Source organism: Rhineura floridana, chromosome 12 (assembly GCF_030035675.1).
Source record: "Rhineura floridana isolate rRhiFlo1 chromosome 12, rRhiFlo1.hap2, whole genome shotgun sequence".
NCBI classification, from domain to species: Eukaryota; Metazoa; Chordata; class Lepidosauria; order Squamata; family Rhineuridae; genus Rhineura; species Rhineura floridana.
In genome coordinates this window covers 2,092,291-2,115,891 of record NC_084491.1, presented here as the reverse complement: position 1 = coordinate 2,115,891, position 23,601 = coordinate 2,092,291, and the positions used below count along the sequence as shown (strand labels likewise).

The following is a 23,601-nucleotide window of genomic DNA, read 5'->3' as shown; positions in this document are numbered from 1 at the left end:
ATGAAATGATGCTTCACATTTATGTGCTTTGTTCGTAAAGTCACACCTTCTGACTCCACAAGTCTGATGCATGCTTGGTTGTTTTTAATGCATCATGACAGGCCCAAGTATAGAGATGCCTAGTTCTTTAAATAGTGAAAGCAGCCATTCCAACTGTCTGCTTGCTTCAGAAGCTGACACATAATCTGCTTCTGTGGAAGAGAGTGTTACAGTTTCTTGTTTCTGACTTGCCCAGCAGATCACTGAATTTCCATAGTAGATGTTTCCACTAGTGAATTTCCGATCTGTGGTGTCTTCAGCCCAATCAGTGTCTGTGTATCGCACCAGCTTGGGATCTTCGGTAGCAGCTAACTTCAGGTTCATAGCTGCAGTGCCCTTCAGGTATCTCACCGCTCTCTTGACAGCTTCCCAGTCCTTCTTGGTTGGCAAGCTGGTTTTCCTTCACAAGTATCCCACTGCTATTATCACGACTGGCATAGTTACAGTGCTGATATACAGGAGTTTCCTGATGGCTTGTATGTAGCTTTCATGTCTTCCTATGGTTGGTTATTGTGGTCTGATTTCAGGTATCCTACTTCCATTGGAGTAGATGCAGGATGTGCATCCTTCAGTCCTAGACTCTTGAGAAGGTCCTGGATCTTTTGCCTTTGGTTCAGCGAGAAGGATCCATCATCTTCTCTTTCAGTTTGCATTCTGAGGTGGTGAGTGGCATCACCTAGGCACTTCACTTCAATCTCCTTGTTCAGATGATTTACTGTTGCTTGTCCAGTGGGTCATCATAAGCTAACAGGAGATTATCTACATACATAAAAAGATAAGCCCATGTATTCTCTCAGAATCTACTGTACAGGCATGGTTCCACCACACCTTATACAAATCCTTCTTTCAGGAATAATTTGCTTAGTTTCTTGTGCCAGGCTCTGGTACCATAGATGGATTTTTGTAGTTTACTTCTAGGGTTTCTTTTCCTTGAACTTTAAACCCTGGTGGTTGGTGCAGGTATATTTCATTTTCACCATGCAGGAATGCAGTTTTTATGCCCATGTGTTCCACCTGCATTTTCTTGTTGGCTGTAACATTCAGAATCATTCTAATAGTCGTGTGTTTTACTACTGGAGCAAATGTTTGATCATAGTCTATGCCATACTTCTGGAAGTACCTTTTTGCAATAAGCCTTGCCTTGTATCTTGCAACATTTCCTTCACCATCTGGCTTTTTCTTGAAGTTCCACTTTTACCCCATGGCATTCCTCTCATGAGGAAGCTTGGTCAGTGTCCAAGTCTTATTTTTGTGTAAGACTTCCAGCTCTTCTCTAGCTGCCTGCCTTGATTTCTCAACTTCAGCCTTGGATAGGTCTTCCAATTTCTTGCTAGGTCTCCAGCTCTGGGAGTTCATCTCTCACTAGGTAGGTGAATCTGGTGAGGTAGTGCCAAATTCAGAAGTGCAGGGTCCCTTCATGTTAATCACAGCCCCTCCCCATTTTTTTGCTGTGGGGTTGTGAATGAAATCCTTGATAATGCCTAGGAATCAATAAGCATGAAAGAGAAGGGTGTTGGCTACTGAGAAGAGTCTTCTCAATTGCTAACTCACCTTTCACTCTGATTGGTGCCAATCTGCAGGAAAGGACAAGGAAGTGTTTTAGAAGACTTTTCTCAGTGGCCAACTTTTGTGCTGATTGGCTTGTAGGATGCTGGAGACATAGGGACCCTGCTAGGGCCCTGCTCCCAAAAAGTAAAGGGTCTGAGACCCCCTGAGACCCTGCATGACTACACCCCTGGGTGGCACACCTCTGTTGGTGCGTTCAGAGCATCTAGATGCTGGTGCTTCGGCAGTCCCTTCTTGCTCCAGTGCTGCTTCTGGCTCAGATTCTTCCTCTTCCTCTACATTACTGTCATCCCTTTTGTTGTGGATGAATAGATCGATTCCTTCTTCATCATTGCTGTCATCTGCTTGAAGTGGTGCCCCTGCTGGTTGGTGTGTGCACTTTCCTTCTTCAAACTGAACAGCTCTACATACTCTAATTTCTCCAGTCTTGGGGTCTATTACTATGTACCCCTTCTGCTTGGCAGAATACCCAACAAATATTCCTTCCCTTTCTGTGTTATCAAGTTTGGACCTCTTTTCTTTTGCTATGTGCATAAAGCATTTGCATCCAAACATGTGTAGGTGTGACATACTTGGTAGGCGCCCATGCCACAACTCAAATGGTGTTTTGTTGGTTGCAGTTATAGGAAGCCAATTCTGCAAGTAGGTGGCAATAACCACTGCTTCCCCCCAGCATTTATGTGGTAGCTGTGCATCTTCCAATAAACATCATTTCCATAATGCAGCTGTTCCAGTATTCTGTGACCCCATTCTATGGTGAATAATGTTGGACAGCGGCCTGGTATTCTGTCCTTTCCTCACATAAAAATTCCTCCATATTCTTGGATACAAATTCTCCACCATTGTCAAATCTCAGTATTTTTGGCTTGTAGCCAAACATGTTGGAGACAGCTCTAACATAGTCTTTGAATTTCTAAAGTACTTGACTTCTCTCTCTTAGCAAGTACTTAACAATATATCTCAAATAATCATAAATGAAAGGCAATAGATAGCGATTTCTGTCTTGTAAGGGGGTCTTTAAGGGTCCACATGCATCAGTGTGAATCAGTGCTAGAGGCCTTTTAGTTTTCCTCTCACTTTTCTTTGAGAAACTTGGGTTTGTACTCTTAGCTTTGAAACAGCATTCACATTTTTCCATAGATTTGCATTTTTCAGTTTTTATGGCTCTAGCCAAACTGTCCTTCTCTAGGGCATTAATTCTAGAAAAATGGGCATGTGCTAATCTTCTAGGCCAGACACATGCACAGCCTACACCACATTCATCTCGTAACATTGTTGGCATACTCAGGTGGATAACACTGCATTTCCAAAAGGCCACCTCTGAGTCTTGCTGTACAGCAGATTTCATCCTCATCAAAAACATTGCAAATGCTATCAAACAAATGCAAATGAGCCCCAGATTTCATGACAGGAGCACTCACCAAACTGTCCTGAAATTCAAGAATGAGCAGAGACGCCTTAAGTTCAAACTCTCTAGCACCTTTTGGTATCTTGCACAGCAGCATTACATTGCCTACTGCCTTGGCTTCAATATATTGTTCTTGAAGGCAAATAAGCTTTTCTTGAACAAGGCCTCAAACTTTTAAATACATTATTATTATTGAAAATGTGACAGCTTACACCGAAATCTAATAGAATTCTGCCACTCATCAGAAATATTAAAGCTATTTCCCTTTCTGTCTTTGATCTGTTTTCTGGTCTTTAAAATTGCCCTTCTGTGCTCTAGGCTTCCTTGGGCAGTCTGTGAAAAAATGTGCATCTTCCCCACAAGAAAAAACTAGTCTCTTTTGTTTTTCTGCTTTACTGCAGGCCTGTTGTTGCCTTAGGAGCTCAGAATGACTCACCGCCCTTTGTCTGTAGTGAGAGAATTCATTAACATTTTCACAGCCTTTCAGTTCCTGATTCCTCTACTTTAATTCAAGTTCTTTCAGAGATGCTATAGATTCTTTGATGGATTTGTCTGAATGTTCCAGAATACACACCATTATTTTATGATTTTCATCAGTTTCAAGACTTGCATACAGAATAGCTAATTTCTGTTGGTCAATTATAGTTTGTGCACATCTCTCCAGATCTTGGATTAAGGTTGTGAATTTGTCTAGATGCTGTTCAAGAGACTGAAGGTAACTTTTCTCAGTGTAAACAGCATTTTATACATGAACATACGTTTTTGAGGATTTCTGATGCATTTGTTTAAGCCTTTCCCAAATCTGTTTAGCAATTTCACATTCCAGGCATTCATTCAGATCCTTATCATTTAGACATGTCATAAAAATACTCAGAACGTTTGAATTTTCATATGCCGAACGAGTTGCAGCTTCTTGATCCTCGGCTCCAGGTTTTTCTTAAGACAGGATTCTTCATAAACCTTCTCCGTCCAGGTACTTTTTAACTCAAACACTCCCCTGGGGATAGTTAGTTCCATCCAGTTTCCTGATGTAAGCTTTGAAAACTAATTCTTCCGCCATGGTTTCACACACAGATCTCTGCAAAACTTGTTCAGCGGGTTTTCAGTCCACACAACTCAGATAAGCTCTGGGCCCATAACCTGTTGGCTGTAATGACTTGTAGGCCAGTTAAGAGTTTTAGTAAATTAGCAGAGTGTAGCTTGCTCAGCGCTCTGTGCAGTGTGGGTGTGATTTTACCTGAGAGAAACAAGATTTTTCCTTGCTTTGAATCACTGAAACTTAGACTTGGTTTCAAAATAAGAAAAGACTACTTCATTAATAGAAATATACACTGGATAGGAACAATGGAACTTCTGTCTCGCTAAGTTGGAGGATGATTGCCCTTCACGCTAGAGGAGAGGAGACAAAGAGAACATGGCTCCTTCTCCTCCGGTGGTCAGCAGAGAGGAATAAACAGGAAGGTGAGTCAGAGATGAGAACGGCTCCCTGAGTTATATCAGTTTACATGGAAGGAAGATAGAAAGAAACATATGAGTACACGCCAATTGCAGTCTAGGCAGCCTGGAGGTCTCTCTCTTTCTCTTTCTCTCTCTTTCTCTCTCTCTCTCTCCCTCTCTCTCTCTCTCATCCAAAGAGAACCAAATGGGAGTTGCTCTTGTCACACTTTTAACAAGTTGATACTGTTGTGCACCACCCAAATCTCCAAGCGGTGAGATTTCCAGGGGTCCCTGCGCTTGCCCAGGGTTTGGTTTCCTTGGGAAGAAGGTCAGCTGAGACTGTGATATCTTTATGTTTATTTACACACATTCCAACCTGAGCTTAGGACAGAGCTTGGAAGATTACTTTTAAAAAGTAATAAATTACAGTTACATGGCCCAAAAAAGTCGTAATTACTGTTACAATTACAATTGCTCTGAAACTTTACTTTTTCTCAAAAGTAATCACTACAGTTACATTTCAGTTACTTTAAAAAAACCGCCTACAAAGTGCTGGCCTTGGCTGCTGCACATCTCAGTAGCCTAAAACAACATTGAAAATAAACACACACAGAAGGTAGTAGAATAACAAGGTAACACAGGAAAGGCTCTTGTCCACCCTGGTCCTGTTTAAAGATGGGAGGAGCTGAAGAAGGACCTCAGTCAGACAAAGATCTTCATATCTGAGTACTTTCATGTATGTAAAGTCATTCTTTCAGGTTTGCTGCTCCCAAGTGGTTGTAGGATTCAAAGCTTAAGGCCAGCACATTGAATTGTGCCCAGAAACAAACCAGTTGCTAAAACAGTTATATTAAGACAAACAAAATGTGTTCCATTCTTGTCTTGACCAATATGGAAGTAGCAGCAGACCAAACACACTACTCTGATCTCGTGTGTGTGCGTGTGCGTTGGAAAGTAGCTTCACAGCCCAGCCAATTGCATTTTCCATTTTTCCAGAGAGCACACACCTTCCATATGCACTACACAAGAATGCAACTGAATCTGGCACACAAAAGCCCCTTAGGATATCAATATAAATTGGCTGAGATAAACCTAATGTATTCCTCTTTTTTAAAATTACAAATATTGCTGTATTGAAGTAAAGTGTGCTGGAGACTGTTGTGATGTGAATTAAGAACAGCAAGAGAATAACACATAAACATGTCATAGGCCATCAAAATCAGTGTTACTCCTCCACACCAATTATGTTCTTCACTCATATTTCCTAAAAACAAAAGTGATAACCAATGTAGAAGCAAACAAATATCCTAATTTATTTAATGTCATTTTAATGGATTCAATTTACCTTTTTCCCCACTACACAAATGTCAACTTTCATTGTAGACAATAAATCTTGACTTTTATTGTTAATATATCTTTTGTACTCACAATTACTTGCAAAATGCTAATCAGGCTTATTTCCTGCCCAATCCTTTTAGCTTACCACTTCAAAAGCGTGATTTAAAGACAGTTTTTGAATAGCCTTCCCCTCTTCATGGCACTGGAAATTAAACTCTCCCTCCGCACTCCAATCTTTAGCAGAATGTTTATTCTATCAGGGACAATTTGCTCTAATTAAAATGTGTGTGTTTGTTCTGAAACTGTAGTCATTTCTTGAAGAAATGATTTGGTGTCGAATCATTCCATATAACCATATCAGTTTTATAAACAAACTTGAACCTCAAATTACAGAAACAAAAATAGGATTTGTCCTACTGGGTCAGCCACCTAAAGTAATAGTCACAACTAAAGACCACATATATTTTTTTAAAAAAATACATAAAGTGTGCGAGCTTGGGGAGTGGGGGGGCGGCTGAGCGAGTGGGGGGCAGGTGGGGTGAGAGAGCAGGGGGGCAGTAGGATGAGTGAGGGAGTGAGCGAGTGGGGGTGTGGTGGTATGGCCAGTGTGCTAGCAGGCAGGTGGCGGAGGGAGGGCGAGAGACATCCAGAGTGAGTCCGGAGATCACCCCTGAAAGCCAGAAAGGTCTGGTAACCCTAACACACACAGAGAGAGCTCTTCACCTCCATCCTGCTGCTGTCTCCTCCTCCTTCATCATTGACCTCTGGCTTTCTCCTTCCACTCCTTTCTTCTCCACCACCGTCCATTCTTGAAGTATTTTTTTCCCTCTTTCCACTTCCTCCCTTGTGGCCTCCTAACACAGAGCACGAGGGAAGAGTGACACTGCACAGAAGCCCAGTATGAGGCACATGTCTTTCCTCTACCAATCACAACAGCAGAAGACTTCCCCTGCTTCCCCCCCAGGTAACGCCCAAAAGTAACACCAGAAACAGTTGCAGCTGGAAAGTAATGAAATTACCACTCGTTCTGTTACAAGCAAAATGTAACAAAGTTACCCACTCATTACTCAAAGTAACTTGTTATTTGTAACGAGTTACTTCCAAGTGTTAGGTCCAAACCCAACACGCAAGTCGCCCTGTCAACCCCAACTCGCTTATTACACCCGGGAAGAGTGCGGAGTTGAGTGCAAATGAACCCACTATCAGAGATCAAGTAACACGAGACAAAAACCTTTGCAAAGGGGACCCAATACTTACAAGCCGAAGCAGGCCAGCATGGGAACCTCGTTTATTGGTGTCATAGGGTTTATATAGGCTCACCCCGAAGTTTACAGTATCGGGCATACGTCACAAAATACAAAAGAAGCAGTTGCTAGACACTATAGCTTTGGGGCAGACAAAAGGAGGTAAAGGGGTGTAGGGGGAAGGACGAAAGTGGAAACACTAAGATTATCTCTTAGATTCCATGTCTGCATACTTCGCATGTCCTAGAGATAAGCACTATGCAACTACAGAAGAAGGGAAGAGTAAAGGGGTGGCGCAACCGGGCGCTCCATGGGTAGGAGACAGACATGAAAATTACTACGCTTGCATATCAAAGGGTTTCACAAGTCAAGATCTGAGGGGCAGCGGAACAGCTTATAACATTTCTATGCAAGGCACCTTTATAGCAATAAACAAGGTCATAGGCATGGATGTGATACAAGAGATACATAGTAGGGAAGTTTCCAGCTTAAACCGGCTTTTATTATGCGAGCCACTGGAATGTAGGTAAGGGTCAGGTCACCAGGAAATAAACCGACATTTTATATCAAAAGTCAAATAAAGGCCACTTTGGTTCTATTTCCCATAAAGCCCAAGCTGGTTTAGATAGGACAAGTGAACTATAATTTTACAAGCACTGGGGATTTCAATTTAACCCCAACACAAGCTATGGCTTAGGATGAAGGGGTTCAAGGCATCAGCAGTCCAATATCCAGTTTTTCCATCAGGGTTACAGGAGGCACCCCAAAGCCATGGTGCAGAGAGCCAGTCTCTCTGTCTGCCTCCAGTCCCCAGCCTTTCTCAGACACACTCAAAACACAAGCCTCTCCTCGGCCCCAGGAGGGTGTGTGTGTGAGGCTCTCCTGAAGAGTTTCAGTGACAAAAGGATCTCCCTGGCCCATTCACCCCTTGATAGGCACCTGATAGACCCATTAACCCACTTGGCCACTCTGTTAGATTAACAAAAGAAACTCATCTGACCAGCAGAGTGGGTTTCTCACCCCCAGGCACAGGATTCCAAATCAGAGGCTGGAAGGGGACTGATAGAAATTATTCATCTCAACCCCAAACCCATAACAATATAAGCATGGGTTAGTGGATGGAACACGGTGTTTATGGGTAGTTTTGCTCTGTGCCTTCCCCCCCCCGGCCAAAAAACCCTTTTTAAGGTAGTAGGGGATTCTGTTCCAATAGCTATCAATTCACAAAGTGGCTTTTAATATCAATTAGATAATGAGAAAACTGAAGTTTCTACCTAATTTGCATTGTTCTGTGCCTCAGAATAAATACTTAAGAGATTTGAAAGCAGCACAGATTTTTCATTTTTGTCCAAAGTATAGTGAGTACTCTCACTTATTATATATTTAACCTAAAAGTAAAAAAATGTAAAAAAAAGATATTGAAATGAAAAATGATATTGAAAATTTGCATTAAGTTCTTGCTATCTTCTTCTGTGGTATATACAAACATACAGGTAAAGTATAGTTGATCTAGTTTCACTTCAAATGATCCACAGAAAGAAATCAACTGTCTTTTTACCTATCTTAGAAAAGACACTTTTTGTGCTTTACTTTCCCGTGACTTGCTAAGAATGTTTCTGCTGTTCTTTTCAAGTAATGTGATGGTATAAGGCACCTCGGCTGTAATTCCTGGAAAGTAAATAACGTTTTATTACTCCTTGTAAATGCAACCTCTTATCCTGTTCTTCCTGTGAACTACCCTGCCCTGTAAATTCAGACAAACCAATTCTTAAAAGCAGTTCTTCCTTGAACAGAGGAAGACTAAAGTTCATAACAGTCATATAGAAAATTCTTCATAGAAACGAAAGCTAGAGCTGTTACTTCTGTTTATCTCCTTGCAAAAATCAGCACTAAGTGTAGTTAGTGTTGACGTGCTGATCATGCTGCACCATGGTTAAAGCAAACTGGGGAAGGGAGAAGTCGGGCGTGCAAGAATCGACGCCATGCTCCTGATCTCCTAAGCATGAGCAGGAGATTGAGAATATTACATCTGCCCCAGGCTGTAGTCTTGTCCTTTCAATCTACCTCTTTCTCTTTCAATCAAACTGTTCTTATAGTTCATGAGCTGAAATTACATTGGTACAAAAATTCTGGTTTCAGTCAATTACCTCTGATTTTAAGATTTTACACCAGAATATATTCATCTAAAAGTCTGTTATATATCTACAGGTGAACTTTGATGGCTTGGAAGGTCAAAACACATACTTGAAATTAAGGGCATTTTATATCAGCTCTTTGAACTATCACCATAATAATAAAGTCTTCCCATCCTTCATGAAATGATGTACATTTCTGTGTAAGCTCTAATTTGCTTTCAAACTAGTTGAAATAAGTGCTGACATCTTAATTATTGCTCTTGCTAACTATATGAACTCTGTGCATTAGAAGAATATTAGTAAATGGATAAAAGGTCATTTACACACACCAGTCCTTAAAGTATTCTGTTTTGGTATCTCCAGATTTTTCTCTTAAACTTTTTGCATTCTAAGTGTGCTCCATTTTAAAATGCTCTACATGAAAGCCTAATATAATAAATTAGCACTGGGCTTTTTCTGTTCTGATTGTGAAGCTATGCAAATCAAGGTGCTGTAGTATGTTAATAGGTTTTTTTTCCAAGGAATAAATAGGCTACAAGTCTAGCTAAGCTTGTGCTGCATGTAGGCAGGCCCTCGACAGAAGAATTCCAGGGTATTGTCAGTGTTTCTGAGAGATTATTGTAATGGACTGTTTGGGAAGGAAGAAATGCAGTTGATAAGCCTGATATTTCTAAGGTATTCTTAAAGAAATTTGCTAGCAATGTAAATTACACAAAATCTGTAAAATGCTGAAAAGATTAGCCTTAATCATTGCAAAAAGTGAGTTCATGTCCTTAAATGAAATTTGATTTAGGTGTGTTTAAAGAGAGAAATAAATTCTAAACACTCAATGATCCAATTTTTGAATAATGTTTTTAATTGCATACATTTAATTAGGTTTTTTTTAAAAGGGTTATGTGTACGTGCGGGAGGGGAGCAACAGCTTTGCCAGGGGCACAATATGATGACCAACAAAATATCTGTGATATTGAGTCATCCATTCAACGTACCTCTTTTTGCCTTTGCTAAGAATAATGTTCAGATTTTGTTAATGTTGTTAAATCAGACAAATTTAGTGTCTGTGTGTTTCTACCAGCAAAGCCACTAACTATGCTCACTGCACCTACTTTCAATATGGGTGGTTGTGTGGAGCTGCTCTTCAAAACCTGTTGTCACAGCTTATCTCCTGTGCAAACTTGTTATGCTTTATAAATAATGATCTTCTGCAAAAATAACTTGTATAATATGCATTGCACTTCACAAACTTCCATCAGCAGAATGGGGACAGAAGCCATTTTCAGCTATTCCCCCCAGGGCTGTGGAGTCGGAGTCGTGGAGTTGGAAGCAATTTTGGGTGGAGTCGGAGTCGGTAGAAATGTACTGACTCCAACTTCAGAATAAAATTAATATTTTAATATTAATATTAATACATTAATATACATTTGCCATTTATGAAGGAGTCAGAGTCGGAGTCAGACAGTGGAAAAATTAATATACATTTGCCATTTATGAAAGAGTCGGAGTCGGACAGTAGAAAAATAAAGGAGTCGGAGTCAAAAGTTTGACATACCGACCCCACAGCCCTGATTCCCCCTCCCACCTGCAGTTCCCACAGCTTTCCTAAATCTGCTCCAGAGCATATTCTTCCCAGAGCAGGGGGAAGTGATTTCTAACCTGCCACAACAAATGGGCTTGGGTGGGTAGCAACATTAAAAAGGAATGGTACAGAGTAGTGCTTTACTGATAAAGTAATGTTGAGACAATGCTGAGACTGGCTTTAAGAGAATCCTTGTCGAAGAGGAAAGCCGTACATAGGAGGAGGCCCATATGAGGAGCCCTATTGGATCAGACCAAAGGCCCATCTCGTCTAGCATCCTCTTTTCACCACATACCTCTGCGCCAACCAGATACCTCTGGGAAACATTGCCCTCTAATCATTAAGCTATGCAGAACCTAACCATTTAGGGCCTTTCTTGATTAAAACCACCCCTTTGAATTGTACCCAGAAATCAATAGGCTGCTCTATTACTGACTATTGTTTATGCCACATTCCATAAAAAGCTCTCAAGAGTGGTTTATATTAAAAGTAATGTTTATCTGTCATATTCATCTTCAGTATGTAATATGAGAGAGCTCACTATATCGTCATTTTACTGATAGGGCAACATAACTGTTAGTCCACAGATAAGCTGGGATGTGAACTTCACTCTTACTAATCTTGCTGCCATTTATATCAACATTCCTTGTAACCTGGTCAAACAAATACTAAGTTATCCAAGAGGGACGCCATCTTCTTATTCTTAGAAAAGATTCACTAATAGGCAAAAAACCTTGCAGTTTAAGAATGTACCTATAGCCCACATATATTTCTATCAAACTTTAAAAAGCAGGGAAATTGGGCAGCTATAGTGAATGCACCAGGGGAGCACAAGACCTGACCTCCTCTCTAAGATATTGGACTGCCCTACAATTTTGTCAGAATGCAAACACAATTTGGGTTGGTCTTTCACAGTCCAATCTGCTTCCTGTGTAGCTTGGAAGAATTTGGTAACGTGCCTCTGAGCATATGGTGAGTGGTGGCAACACCTGCCATCTCCAAAGATGGAGAATTACATTTTTGTATGTTTGTTGGTGTTCTTCATACTTTGCTTCTTTCCTGTGTTACTACTGTTTCTACAGAGAATCTAACCTAGAAATTTATATTTCTCTCATTCATCCTAGATATCTGTGTCAAATTTATTTTTAATAATTTCAAAGCTTTTTTAATATCATATGATAGTGAAGACAGCCTTTTGTGTTTCAAACTGGAGGTTATGTTCTATTTCTATTTTGGGTGCATTAACAGTTGAATCTGAAACTGCAGTTTGATGTAAAATCAGACTGATTACAATATGTTGCTACTTTGGCAGTCACTCTAGCTGTTGGAAAAAAACAAACTTGGCCTGCCCAAGATGCCAGCTAAAGATCAGCCCCACAGGAAGTGGCTCAGGGTTTATGTGCCCTGCCACCTGTGCAGCCGTGGGCAAGCTGCATAGTCCCAAGGAGCCCAGTTGCCCCCCCAGCTGGCAGTTGCGGACAAGGAAGGGGCTGACTTGTGCAGCTGTGGCAAGCTGAGCAGGTCCTAGCAGCTCGGGAGGACTAGCCTCAGAGGGAGGCAATGGGAAACCCCCTCTGAATACTGCTTATCATGAAATCCCTATTCATAGGGTCGCCATAAGTCGGGATCGACTTGAAGGCAGTCCATTTCCTTTCATGCTTAAACTACTCCACTTAAGGAAAGATGGGCATGGTCAATTAAAAACATAGAGCACACCTAGAATTTTGCTAGAATATATTTCACCTCCCACTATTTTATCTTGTGCAAACTGAGACACTCCTCATGGCCATTGGAGACTATTCTGCAGAACAGTTAGTGCCATGGACAGCACGATGAAAATGTCGACCCAGTGTGCGGCAGCTGTGAAAAAGACAAATTCCATGCTAGCAATAATTAGGAAAGGTATTGAAAACAAAACAGCTGATATCATAATGCCATTGTATAAATCTATGGTGCGGCCGCATTTGGAATACTGTGTACAGTTCTGGTCGCCTCATCTCAAAAAGGATATTCTAGAGTTGGAAAAGGTTCAGAAGAGGGCAACCAGAATGATCAAGGGGATGGAGCGACTCCCTTAGGAGGAAAGGATGCAGCATTTGGGGCTTTTTAGTTTAGAGAAAAGGCGGGTCAGAGGAGACATGATAGAAATGTATAAAATTATGCATGGCATTGAGAAAGTGGATAGAGAAAAGTTCTTCTCCCTCTCTCATAATACTAGAACTCGTGGACATTCAAAGAAGCTGAATGTTGGAAGATTCAGGACAGACAAAAGGAAGTACTTCTTTACTCAGCGCATAGTTAAACTATGGAATTTGCTCCCACAAGATGCAGTAATGGCCACCAGCTTGGACGGCTTTAAAAGAAGATTAGACAAATTTATGGAGGACAGGGCTATCAATGGCTACTAGCCATGATGGCTGTGCTCTGCCACCCTAGTCAGAGGCAGCATGCTTCTGAAAACCAGTTGCCGGAAGCCTCAGGAGGGGAGAGTTCTTGCACTCGGGTCCTGCTTGCGGGCTTCCCCCAGGCACCTGGTTGGCCACTGTGAGAACAGGATGCTGGACTAGATGGGCCACTGGCCTGATCCAGCAGGCTCTTCTTATGTTCTTATTATTCCACAATTGTTTTTTGAGCTTTTTTTTAGTGTTGCAAAGTGTTGCTGTAGTTCACAGATTCACAGAAACAGAAGCAAAAGAAAATGATTTACTATAGGAAACTTCACTAAAATTGCAAAGTAAATCAAACATATTTAAAGTGACTATCTGACCTATATCAACTGTTTTAATATTGTTGCTTCCTCCGTGCTAAAACAAGATCAGCACAGCACATCTCTTGTTTCTGTTATTTGGGCTGATTGCAGGTGTTGCCACCACTAACTGTATACTCAGAGGCACATGTTACCAAATTCTTCCAAGCTACACAGGAAGTGGATTGGACTGCAAAAGACCAACCCAAATTGTGTTTGCATTTTGACAAATTTGTAGGGCAGTCCAATATCTCAGAGAGGAGGTCAGGTCTCATGCTCCCCTGGTGCATTCACTGGTGCAGCTGCCCAATTTCCCTGCTTTTTATAGTTTGATAGAAATATCTGTGGGCTATAGGTACGTTCTTAAACTGCATGTTTTTTTGCCTGTTAGTGAATTTCTCTGCTTTTTAATCCGGGAGGTAAGAAATTGGATCCTGTGCAAGGTTGCTGAGAATGGATTGATCATTTGCATGCTTATTGAATTCAGTGGGATTTACTCCCCTGCAATCATGCTTAGGATAGGTAAAACTGACCATGGGGAGGGAGGCCTGGAGTGGGTAGGAGAAAGGGAAGAAGAGGGGAGGAGAGGAGAAAGGGAGAGTAGAGGTGAAGGAAGAGAAAGGCAGATCTGATCATTTGCTTATTGAATTCAGTGGGATTTACTCCCCTGCAATCATGGCTAGGATAGGAAAAACTAACCGGGGGGGGGAAGTAGAGGGAAGGGGGGAGAGGGGAGCAGAAGGAGTGAGAGGGGAAGGAGGGGATTGCAAGGGGAGGGGGAAGGTGTGAAAGAAGGGGGAGAGAAGGGGTGATGGGAGGGGGAAGGAGGAGGGGAGGGCAGGTTTGATAATTTCCATGCTTATTTATTATTTATTTATTTATTATTATTTATTTCGTTTCATTTCTAGACCGCCCATAGCTAGTAGCTCTCTGGGCGGTGTACAAAACTGGATTAAAATACAATAATATAATAAAATCAATAACACATAGCAGCAAGTTAACTAACAAAATTAAACGTAAAAACATTAAAATGCCTGGGAGTATAGCCAGGTCTTAACCTGGCGCCTAAAAGAAAGTACCGTAGGCACCAGGCGTATCTCCTCAGGTAAGCTGTTCCAGAGTTCGGGGGCCTTATTGAGTTCAATGGGATTTACTCCCATGCAATCACGCTTAGGATAGGTAAAACTGACCATGGGGGAGGGAGAGGGGAAGTAGGAGGGGATTGGAGGGGGAAGGGGAAGGAGGGAAGGGGCAAGAGAGAGGGGATAGGACAGCCTTTCCCAACTAGCATTGCCAATGGTCAGGAAAGATGGGAATTGTGGTCCAACAACATCTGGTGGCCCACTAGTTGGGAAACACTGGGATAGGAGGAGAGGAGGGCAGGTTTGATCGTTTGCATGCTTTCTGAATTCAGTGGGATTTACTCCTGTGCAATCATGCTTGAAATGGAAATGGAATGCCTTCCAGCTGATTCCGACTTACGGCGACCCTATGAATAGGGTTTTCATGGTAAGTGGTATTCAGAGGTGGTTTACCATTGCCTTTCTCTGAGGCTGAGAGGCAGTGACTGGCCCAAGGTCACCCAGTGAGCTTCATGGCTGTGTGGGGGTTCAAACCCTGGTCTCCCAGGTCATAGTCCAACACTAACCACTACACCACACTGGCTCTCTGCAATCATACTTAAGATAGGTGAAACTGAACTGGGGGAGAGGAGGGGGAGGGAAGAAGATTGGATGGGTGGGCACTGGGCAGGGGGGAAGCCCCTTTCATTTCATTTCCTTTCAAAACATTGTGAACAGGATCGTTCTTTTTCAGGGTTTCCTCACCTTTCTATTCTACAGCAGGCACATGTAGCCTCCCACCCAAATTTAAACCAAAGCTGTCCCTGACCACATCCACACCAGATCTTTATTTCCCTTATAGTCATGGCTTCTCCGAAAGAATCCTGGGTAGTTATTGAAGGGTGCTGAGAGTTGCTAGGAGACTCCCTGTTCCCCTCACAGAGCTTCAATCAGAGCAGCTGACTGTTCAACTTCTCTAGCCACTGGAGCTCTGTCAGTGAAATAGGAGTCTCCTCTCAGCACCCTTCACAAACTACACTTCCCAGGATTCTTTGGGGGAAGCCATGATGGTTTCAAGTGAAATCAAAGTCTGGTGTGGGTGTGGCCTCCTGATTAGGCAAGCCCAGCAGCTGTGAGTTTGGCTTTTAGAACACTGACAATTGGTTCTTACTGAGCATGCCCGCTGTTATCATTCAGTTCAATGCAAAATTACTTAAATTAATTAAAAATCAGCCAGGATTTTTTTTACCTTTTAAACTGCAGAAGATGAAGGTCTGAGTATGGGGCAAGGTCAGTAATAGGATTACAGGTACTCTTTGAACATGGTTGACTTCTAATTAATTTCAACAGATTATGAGAACTCTGACAGAAAAAAGTCCAAAAAGGGTCTGGTTTTTCTCTCTCTCTTTTTACACTTCGAACTCTCAATTCTCTCTGACTGTGTATTGCCATGAAAATTTAGAGGGTTGTTAAGCAAGCATTTCTGAGTTCAGGACTATAAGTTTTGTAAGGTTTTGTTTTGAAATAAGCCTACAGGAAGCATCAGAATGGAATAGGGGTATTTTCTATTTAACATTGTGGAATGCGAAAAATCCATGCTGACTATAGTTGACAGCCACTTTCGTGGCTGTATAATTTGCATGAAAGGTACGACACTGTCACAAAAGTCTGAGCTCTTTTCTTTTCTCTTTTCCTTCTCTCAGGTTACCTTTGTTCCAAGCCAGTGCTTTTGCATTCTTGGCTCCTGCCAGAGCTATTCTCTCTTTGGACAAATGGAAATGCAATAACACCGGTAAGCAAAAGTAATTTCCATCTTACTCCTTCCATTAGTTCAGAGTGGGAGATGAAATAGATAAAAATTGTGTTAGTACAGTTTTAGGCTGATAAATAATTTTGTCTAAAGTTGAGAAATAGTGCTCTAGTGACATACTCTGTTCCCATGGATTTTTAGAGTACTCCTAGGGGCACATTTCAGAATCTGCCCCATAAGCACCCAAATCTGGGCTTCAGCGAGGCTTGCCAGATTACTCTAGCATTCCACTTAGACATGACCCTAGGAGGGGAGTGAGTGAAGGTAGGCCTCAAGTTGGTGCTTGGAAGTGGCTACTTACTATGTGAAGAGTGCCAAACCAAATGTTTTGGTGGGGTGTTTTAGTTTGAATTTGTCTCATTCCAGTACATGCATTAAACAACTCAAGAAATGAACAAGTCTTCCAGCGGCTACTAGTAGTGATGGCTGTATGGAAGCTACATCTTTCAGAAGCGGGCTGGGAGCAATAGTGGCAGAGGACTGTTGCTTTCATGCCTGCTTGTGGGCTTCTCAAAGGCATTCAGGTAGCTAATATGGGAAACAGGATGGACTGATCCAGCAGGGCTGTTCTTATTTATACTTAAGTATGTTGGCGTATGACCTGGTTCACACATAATGCTAAACCATTTAGTATGGGGGGGGATGTTGTTGGACTGCAACTCCCATCATCCCTGATCATTGGCCATGCTTGCTATGTCTGATGGGAGTTGGAGTCCAATAATATCTGGAGGGCCACAGGTCACCTACTACTGTATTACAGACAACCATGGTAAATTTACATGTTCACACTTTCCCTTCCAGTACAGCTGCAAGGAGACTGAAAAATTCCACTTCCATTTTAGAGTACCCATTGTTTAGAGTTATGTCAGGACCCTTAACTGTTGTTAATAACTGTAGTTTCTTAAACCAGCTTCATACAGTACAGTTTGAACTTTTATTTGTTATCATTTATTAAATTTCTATCCTGCCCTTCTTCCCAGAAAAAGCCCAGGCTAGCAAACAAGGGACAAATCTCCAAAAACATCCTTAAAAATGTATTTAAAAGCAATTCCAGCACAGATTCAGACTGGGATAAGTCTCTACTTAAAAGGCTTGTTGAAAGAGGAAGGTCTTCAGACTTCCGGGAAGGGTGACTTCGCTTGTGCCTGCTTTTTGAGATGAGCTCTCGTCTCAGAAGAAGCTTTTTCAGATTAAATCAGTCAGAACGTTCTTTTTGACTGGTGAAGATTCTCTCCCGGGCAGGGAGAAACGTAGAGATTAACCATAAAAGCCTGTTTTTGTTTGGGAGGACTGGATCTCATTAATTTATGAGAGAAGGTTCAGCCAGCAATGCCGGAGGACGTCCATCAAGCTCTAACTGATTAAGCGACACGTTTATCTTTTCTTTAAAGAAGAATGGACTTAAACAAGCAAGCATCCTTCTTTCTATCTTTCATTTGGTTTAAATCGTTGCTGCAAAAAGAGATTTGTCAATGAATCAGCTATAAAGATCTTCTGGGTGAGTTAAAACTCTTCTCCTTTATTCACGAAACTAAGGAGGAAAGAAATTGAAAAAACCTATCTTAGTTTTTATTGCAAAAAGCTGGCCTGGAAGTGCATTCTAAAGATACAAACGGAAGAGGGATTTCTATTTCGAGGAGGGAAAAAAATAAATAAATTTGATTTATGAACTTTGGAGCATTATATGTTTGGGACTATTCTCTTTTTGGTCTATTTCATTTTGACGAATCTACTTGTTCACGACGCCACTAACTCTTTTGAAGCTGGGAACTAAATCTGTTTTGTATTCCTGAACATAAGAGATAAGGCAGGCTGTACTGTCTACACTGTGACTTCATCGAGCCTGGAATATTAACCCAATTGTGACTGAAATAATTTTTGTTTTTGTGGTTTTAAGAATGGCAATCAGGAAAGTGGCTGAGACCATGGAAGAAATTATGTTTCAGAAAATAATGGATGAGATTGAGATAACGAAACAAACCCTGAGACAGGGTAGACAGGAGATGAAAAATGAATTTAGCAAAATGACGCAGGAGTTTAAAGAAATAGTGGATTCTGTGAGAGAGGAGATTGTTGAGAATAGAGATGAGAAAAGAAAAATTAAAGGGAAGATACAAGCTCTGGAGATTGGAACAAATGTAGAATTGGAAAAAGATCTGGAGTTTATGGATACTAGAAATAAAGCTTACTGTTTGGAACTTAACGTTGTCTCTGAAGAAATTAATGAAGATAAAGTTATCAATGTCTTGGATAATTTTTTGGACTGGAATGATGTGATGGAGCTTGATATAGAAAAAATCTATGGAATTGACTACAGATATGTGACAATGGAAAAATTCTTAAGAGATGAGCCAGTACATTTTGTAAAAAAGAAGAATAGAGATATGACTTTACAGCAATATTTCAGCAACATATTCAGAATTGATGGCAAGAAAAGATTTGTGATAAAGGAAATTCCCATCAGACTCTTATTATATGACTATGGCTATGACAGCAAGATTAATATGGGATACTGATAATGGAAGAATGGATACTGAAAATACTGGACTGAACAGGACTATTGAAGATGGAAGATGGAATCAATATTGATATTGGAAGAATGGCTAATGAAATTATTGGATCAAACTGGTTTGACAAGATGGATTAATCTATATGTTTATTTGGACTATAGCTATGATAACAAGATTATTATGGGATACTGATAATGGCAGAATGGCTACTGAAATTATTGGACTTAATAGGATTATTGATAATGGAAGATGAAATTAATATTGATAATGGAAAAATGGCTATTGAAATTATTGGACCTAACAGATTTGAATGAGAGGGATTAATCGATATGTTTATTTGGAGAAAAATTGAAAGATATATCTCTCAAGGAACTGAAACCTCTCTTTGACTTTTTGTGGGAAGAATAAAGTAATGTTTATGAGATTTGATGATTAATTAAGATAACTACTGGAGGAAAGTGATTTTATAATATAATTTAGGAGACAGGATTGTTATATATTGTAGACTTATAACTGATCTGCGATAAATCGGAAGTCAACATTTTATTTTATTGTTTAATTATTTTTGTTTTGTTTTGTTTTTTGTCTTTAAAAATTTGAATAAAAATTAATGAAAAAAAAAGAAAAGAAAGAGGAAGGTCTTCAGTAGGCACCAAAAAGATAACAGAGATAGCCAAAGTGTAGGTGCCACCACACTAAAGGTCTGCTTCCTATGTTGTGTGGAACAGACCTCCTGTTAAGATGGTATCTGCAGGAGGGCCTCACCTGCAGAGCACAGTGATCGACTGGGCATATAAGGAGTAAGATTATCTTTCAGGTATCCTGATCCCAAGCTGTATAGGGCTTTGTACACCAAAACCAGCACCTTGAACTTGGCCCAGCAGCTGATGGGCAGCCAGTGCAATTCTTTCTGCTACAGGGTAATATGTAGGCAATACAGTGAGCAGTTGCATAGCCACGTTTTCCACCAGCTGTAGCTTCCAGACCAACCTCAAGGGCAGCCCCACATAGAGTGCATTACAATAATCCAGCCTGGAGGTTACCAGCACATGGACGACAGTCCTCAGGCTATCCTGGTCCAGAAATGGCTGCAGCTGTCTTACCAGTTGAAGCTGGTAAATGGCAGCTACTGAGGTCACCTGAGCCTCTAGCAACAAAGATGGATCCAGGAGCCCCCTGACTCCAAATCTGCTCTTTCAGTTGCATCTGCAGTTGCAAGAGCAGTTGGCATAATGAGCAAGTTTATAATCCAGACGATCCCATCAAAGGCATGTAATAGATCAGTTAACCAGACTCAGGAACCACCTACTCACCAAACCTTCCTCTTGCTAGGATACAGGGTCAGTTTATTGGCCCTCATACAGCCCCCCCCACTGTGTCCAGGCACTGTAGCTTAGAGCAGCCTTTCCCAACCAGTGTGCCTCCAGATTACTAGACCACAATTCCCATCTTTCCTGACCATTGGCAATGCTGGCTGAGGCTGATGGAAGTTGTGGTCCAGCAACATCTGGAGGCACACTGGTTGGGAAAGGCTGGCTTAGAGAAATTGTCGTTTGTCTAGGTTTGGATGTCCCAACAAGCCGTAGTTAATGTAAACCCCTTTTTAAAAATACATATTGTGTAAAATATGTATTCACCAAAATTCAGGGTCCTTATTCAATAAGACTGGTTTTGGGGTTGTGTCAATATAATTGAACAGGAAACACTCTTTCGACTGCATCTGCAAGAGCAGTTGGCATAATGAGCACGTTTATAATCCAGAAATGCTAGATGAGGCTGTGGGTGTTGCATTTATCCCCCTGACTTACTTGCCTTGGCGGGCTGCTGATTAGGAGACAGGTGGTAGCATTTTACCCAGCACAGGTCCCAGTTTCTTCACAGTGCTCCAAATCATCTTTTCCAGATGTGTTACAATAAAAAGGCAAATGCTTCCAGATTCTGAAAGAATAATCTAAAAAGTGTACAAAATATTAAAATACATACTTCTATTTGTAAATGTGTGGCTTTGATTTTTTGGTTACAGAATCAGTTTTTGATTCTTGTTGTGTAGAAGCTCAGACTCTCCTGGGCATCGATGATGCTGAGCATGTGTTATAGTGTGTTAATTGCTGTATTTTAGGTCAAATGGCCTGACTACAACTCTAACAGCAGATCAGGATGATTACATTTCTCCATGCCTCAGGGAGAACTACTGTGTGGAAATTAGGAATTGTAAATATAGAACATTTTGTTTATGAAAAGAATCCTTGTTCTGTCTTCTTTGACTAGGCCTAATCTTCATGAGGCGTCAGACAGGAGCTGCTATTGCAGTCTAGCCAACCAAATTAATAGGCGACAGATTCAGAGACACAATATGCAGAAGTCACATTATCTGTGCTACGAAATCACCCCTACACAGCAAATGGAGCTTTGCCTCTTTTTGTGCCAATTGGAATCACCCACTCTTGTATATGTAGCAATAGAGGTTAGCCCTTGAGGAATGAATGCAGTAAATATAGCCTGTTGTAGGAACAGAAACAATTTTTTTTACAAACTATATGGGGAAAGAAAAAAATATATAACCTATAAAAGGAGAGGGGGGATTGAAATCAAGATATATGAAATTATGTCCAAAAGAAGTGTTTGGGCAGTGGGGGTAGTAGACAATTGACAGTAGAATGGCCAAACAGTTGAGATAAACCAGTGAAAGGAAACAGGAAGTTAAAACACCCAGTGACACTGTACTAACCAGAGGAGCAATCCATATGAACTCTGCCTGTGCCAGCAGTTCCACGAGTGGCCAGTCAGATGCCTTTGGTCACTTACAAGCTGAGCCCAAAGGTGATGGTTCTCCACTGCTCTTTGTATCCAGTCTCTGGTGTTCAGAGGTATAGTGACTGTCTTTCAAAAGGACAAGAGCAAGTTGCTAAAATTCTGCAGTTGTCTGTCTTGGAGATTTTCGAGGAACGTTTGGATGGGTTGGGGATGCCTTACGCAGATGATCCTCTTCATGTTACAAGGGCCTCCTTGGGCTCTTTCTTGTTTTAGATAAAATTTAGTGTTGAGGTGCAGGGAACCTCAGACATTAGAAGAAATTTTACTCTTCTGTCTTTCAAAGCATTGTACTTTATTCTGTCATAACAAGAAGTGTTTTTTTTATCCTCCCAAGCAATAACGGTTACAAATGGAACAACAGAGCTGCTGCATACAGAACATATCTGGTACCCCAGGATACGAGAGGTAACTTGCACAATGTATTCCGTCCTGTGTCCTCTCTTCAGGAGGTGCTTTTCATCCAGATGTCTGGCTGTTGAAGCCCTCTTTCATGCTGCCCTTTGCATGTAGCTTCTTCTACACGTTCACTCTGTGCAGATTATAATCGTTCCTATATGTTCATTGTGGGTGCAAAGCCCTCCCCCATAAAAAACATGTTGAGGTGCACTATGGTGTTGATGGGGACATGCTGTCATGTCAGGAGAGTTGGCATTCTGTGTACAAGTGCATCTGGCTGGTAATAACTAAAACAACCAATTAGCTTCTAACAAACTATTGGATTGTCTTACTCAGCAATGCAGTCAACTGCTTTGAATGAGAATAATCAGCATTTATTGTATTTTTTGTTTTGGAAAGCTAGGTAGAATTGGAAGGAGCACCTAGCTTTCTCAAAACTATCTGTAATTTTGCTGTTCAGTTTTTCCTTCTCCTCTGACGTTCAGTCTTTAAATGCAAATATCCTTTATCCTTAAGAATCCAGGACAGTTGTCTCACTGCAGGGGGGAAAAGTACCATAGACTCCAATTCACAAATGTGTCATGGAACTTTTCTCCCATCCCATTGCTTTGGGCTACCAATTATTCCTTAATTTAAAACATCCCCTCTCTCTTTCCCATCTTCAAACCATAGTTCCATCCTGCCAAGAGGCCTGCAGCCAAGGGGGGACTGACAGTCTCCTGAGACCACTGCGCTGCTCTATACCAGCTTCTAAAGAGCACATGTGACCAAATGCATCATACACTCTGCCCCTAAGAGCTAAGAGCATCACCTCCGTGGCACCACCAGCCCTTGCCGGTTTGATCTGAGAGCTTTAACGGTTAGCTTGGAACCCAGGTCTGCCTGTATGACAGTGTGATGTGTTATTGACACAACTGCCATACTAGTCTAATGACCCCACTGTGCATTGAAAACTAAGCAATGTGCTTAAGCAGTAAGAGGACGTGGATGAAGTTGGTAAGTTTTCTGTTGAATCAACTTCTGTTGGTATCATTAAACCTACCTCTAAACCTCAGTATTCTTTAGTCTGGAAAACTTACTGCTTAAGCACTAAGCTGAATAACACATGCCATTGCCCAGTTCTGCCTAGTCAATTAATTATTTGACTTGCAGTTCATAATCCATTAAAAAAAACTCAGAAATATATAAAAACTGTAAAAATCTAGTTAAATTATTGTGCTTTTTCTTTGTGTTCAGATCCAAGGTGCTATTATTATGTCATCTTTAATAGAAGTGGTGATTGGGTTCCTGGGCCTGCCAGGAGCACTCCTGAGTTACATCGGACCTCTGACTATTACACCAACGGTAGCTCTCATTGGCCTTTCTGGTTTCCAGGCTGCTGGTGAAAGAGCAGGCAAACACTGGGGCATAGCGATGTTGTGAGTATTCTTGGTATCTCAACAATTGATGTAGTAAAGTCGGTGTGTATGAGACTGCCAGTGTCAGTCACACTATAGATTACTTCCTCTTACCCACTACAGC

General features: G+C 41.2%; 1 protein-coding gene across 10 annotated transcripts in view; it reads left to right on the top strand.

Annotated features, from left to right (window-relative positions):
• The window catches only part of SLC23A2 (solute carrier family 23 member 2), a 138,317-nt gene that overhangs the window by 74,493 nt on the left and 40,223 nt on the right, over positions 1-23,601 (top strand). For all 10 annotated transcript variants that reach the window (XM_061592420.1, XM_061592423.1, XM_061592424.1 and 7 more), the window contains 3 exons: positions 16,254-16,342; positions 22,019-22,089; positions 23,317-23,498. In XM_061592420.1, coding sequence (XP_061448404.1) covers positions 16,254-16,342; positions 22,019-22,089; positions 23,317-23,498 — 342 coding nt within the window. The remainder of the gene's footprint in view (positions 1-16,253; positions 16,343-22,018; positions 22,090-23,316; positions 23,499-23,601) is intronic.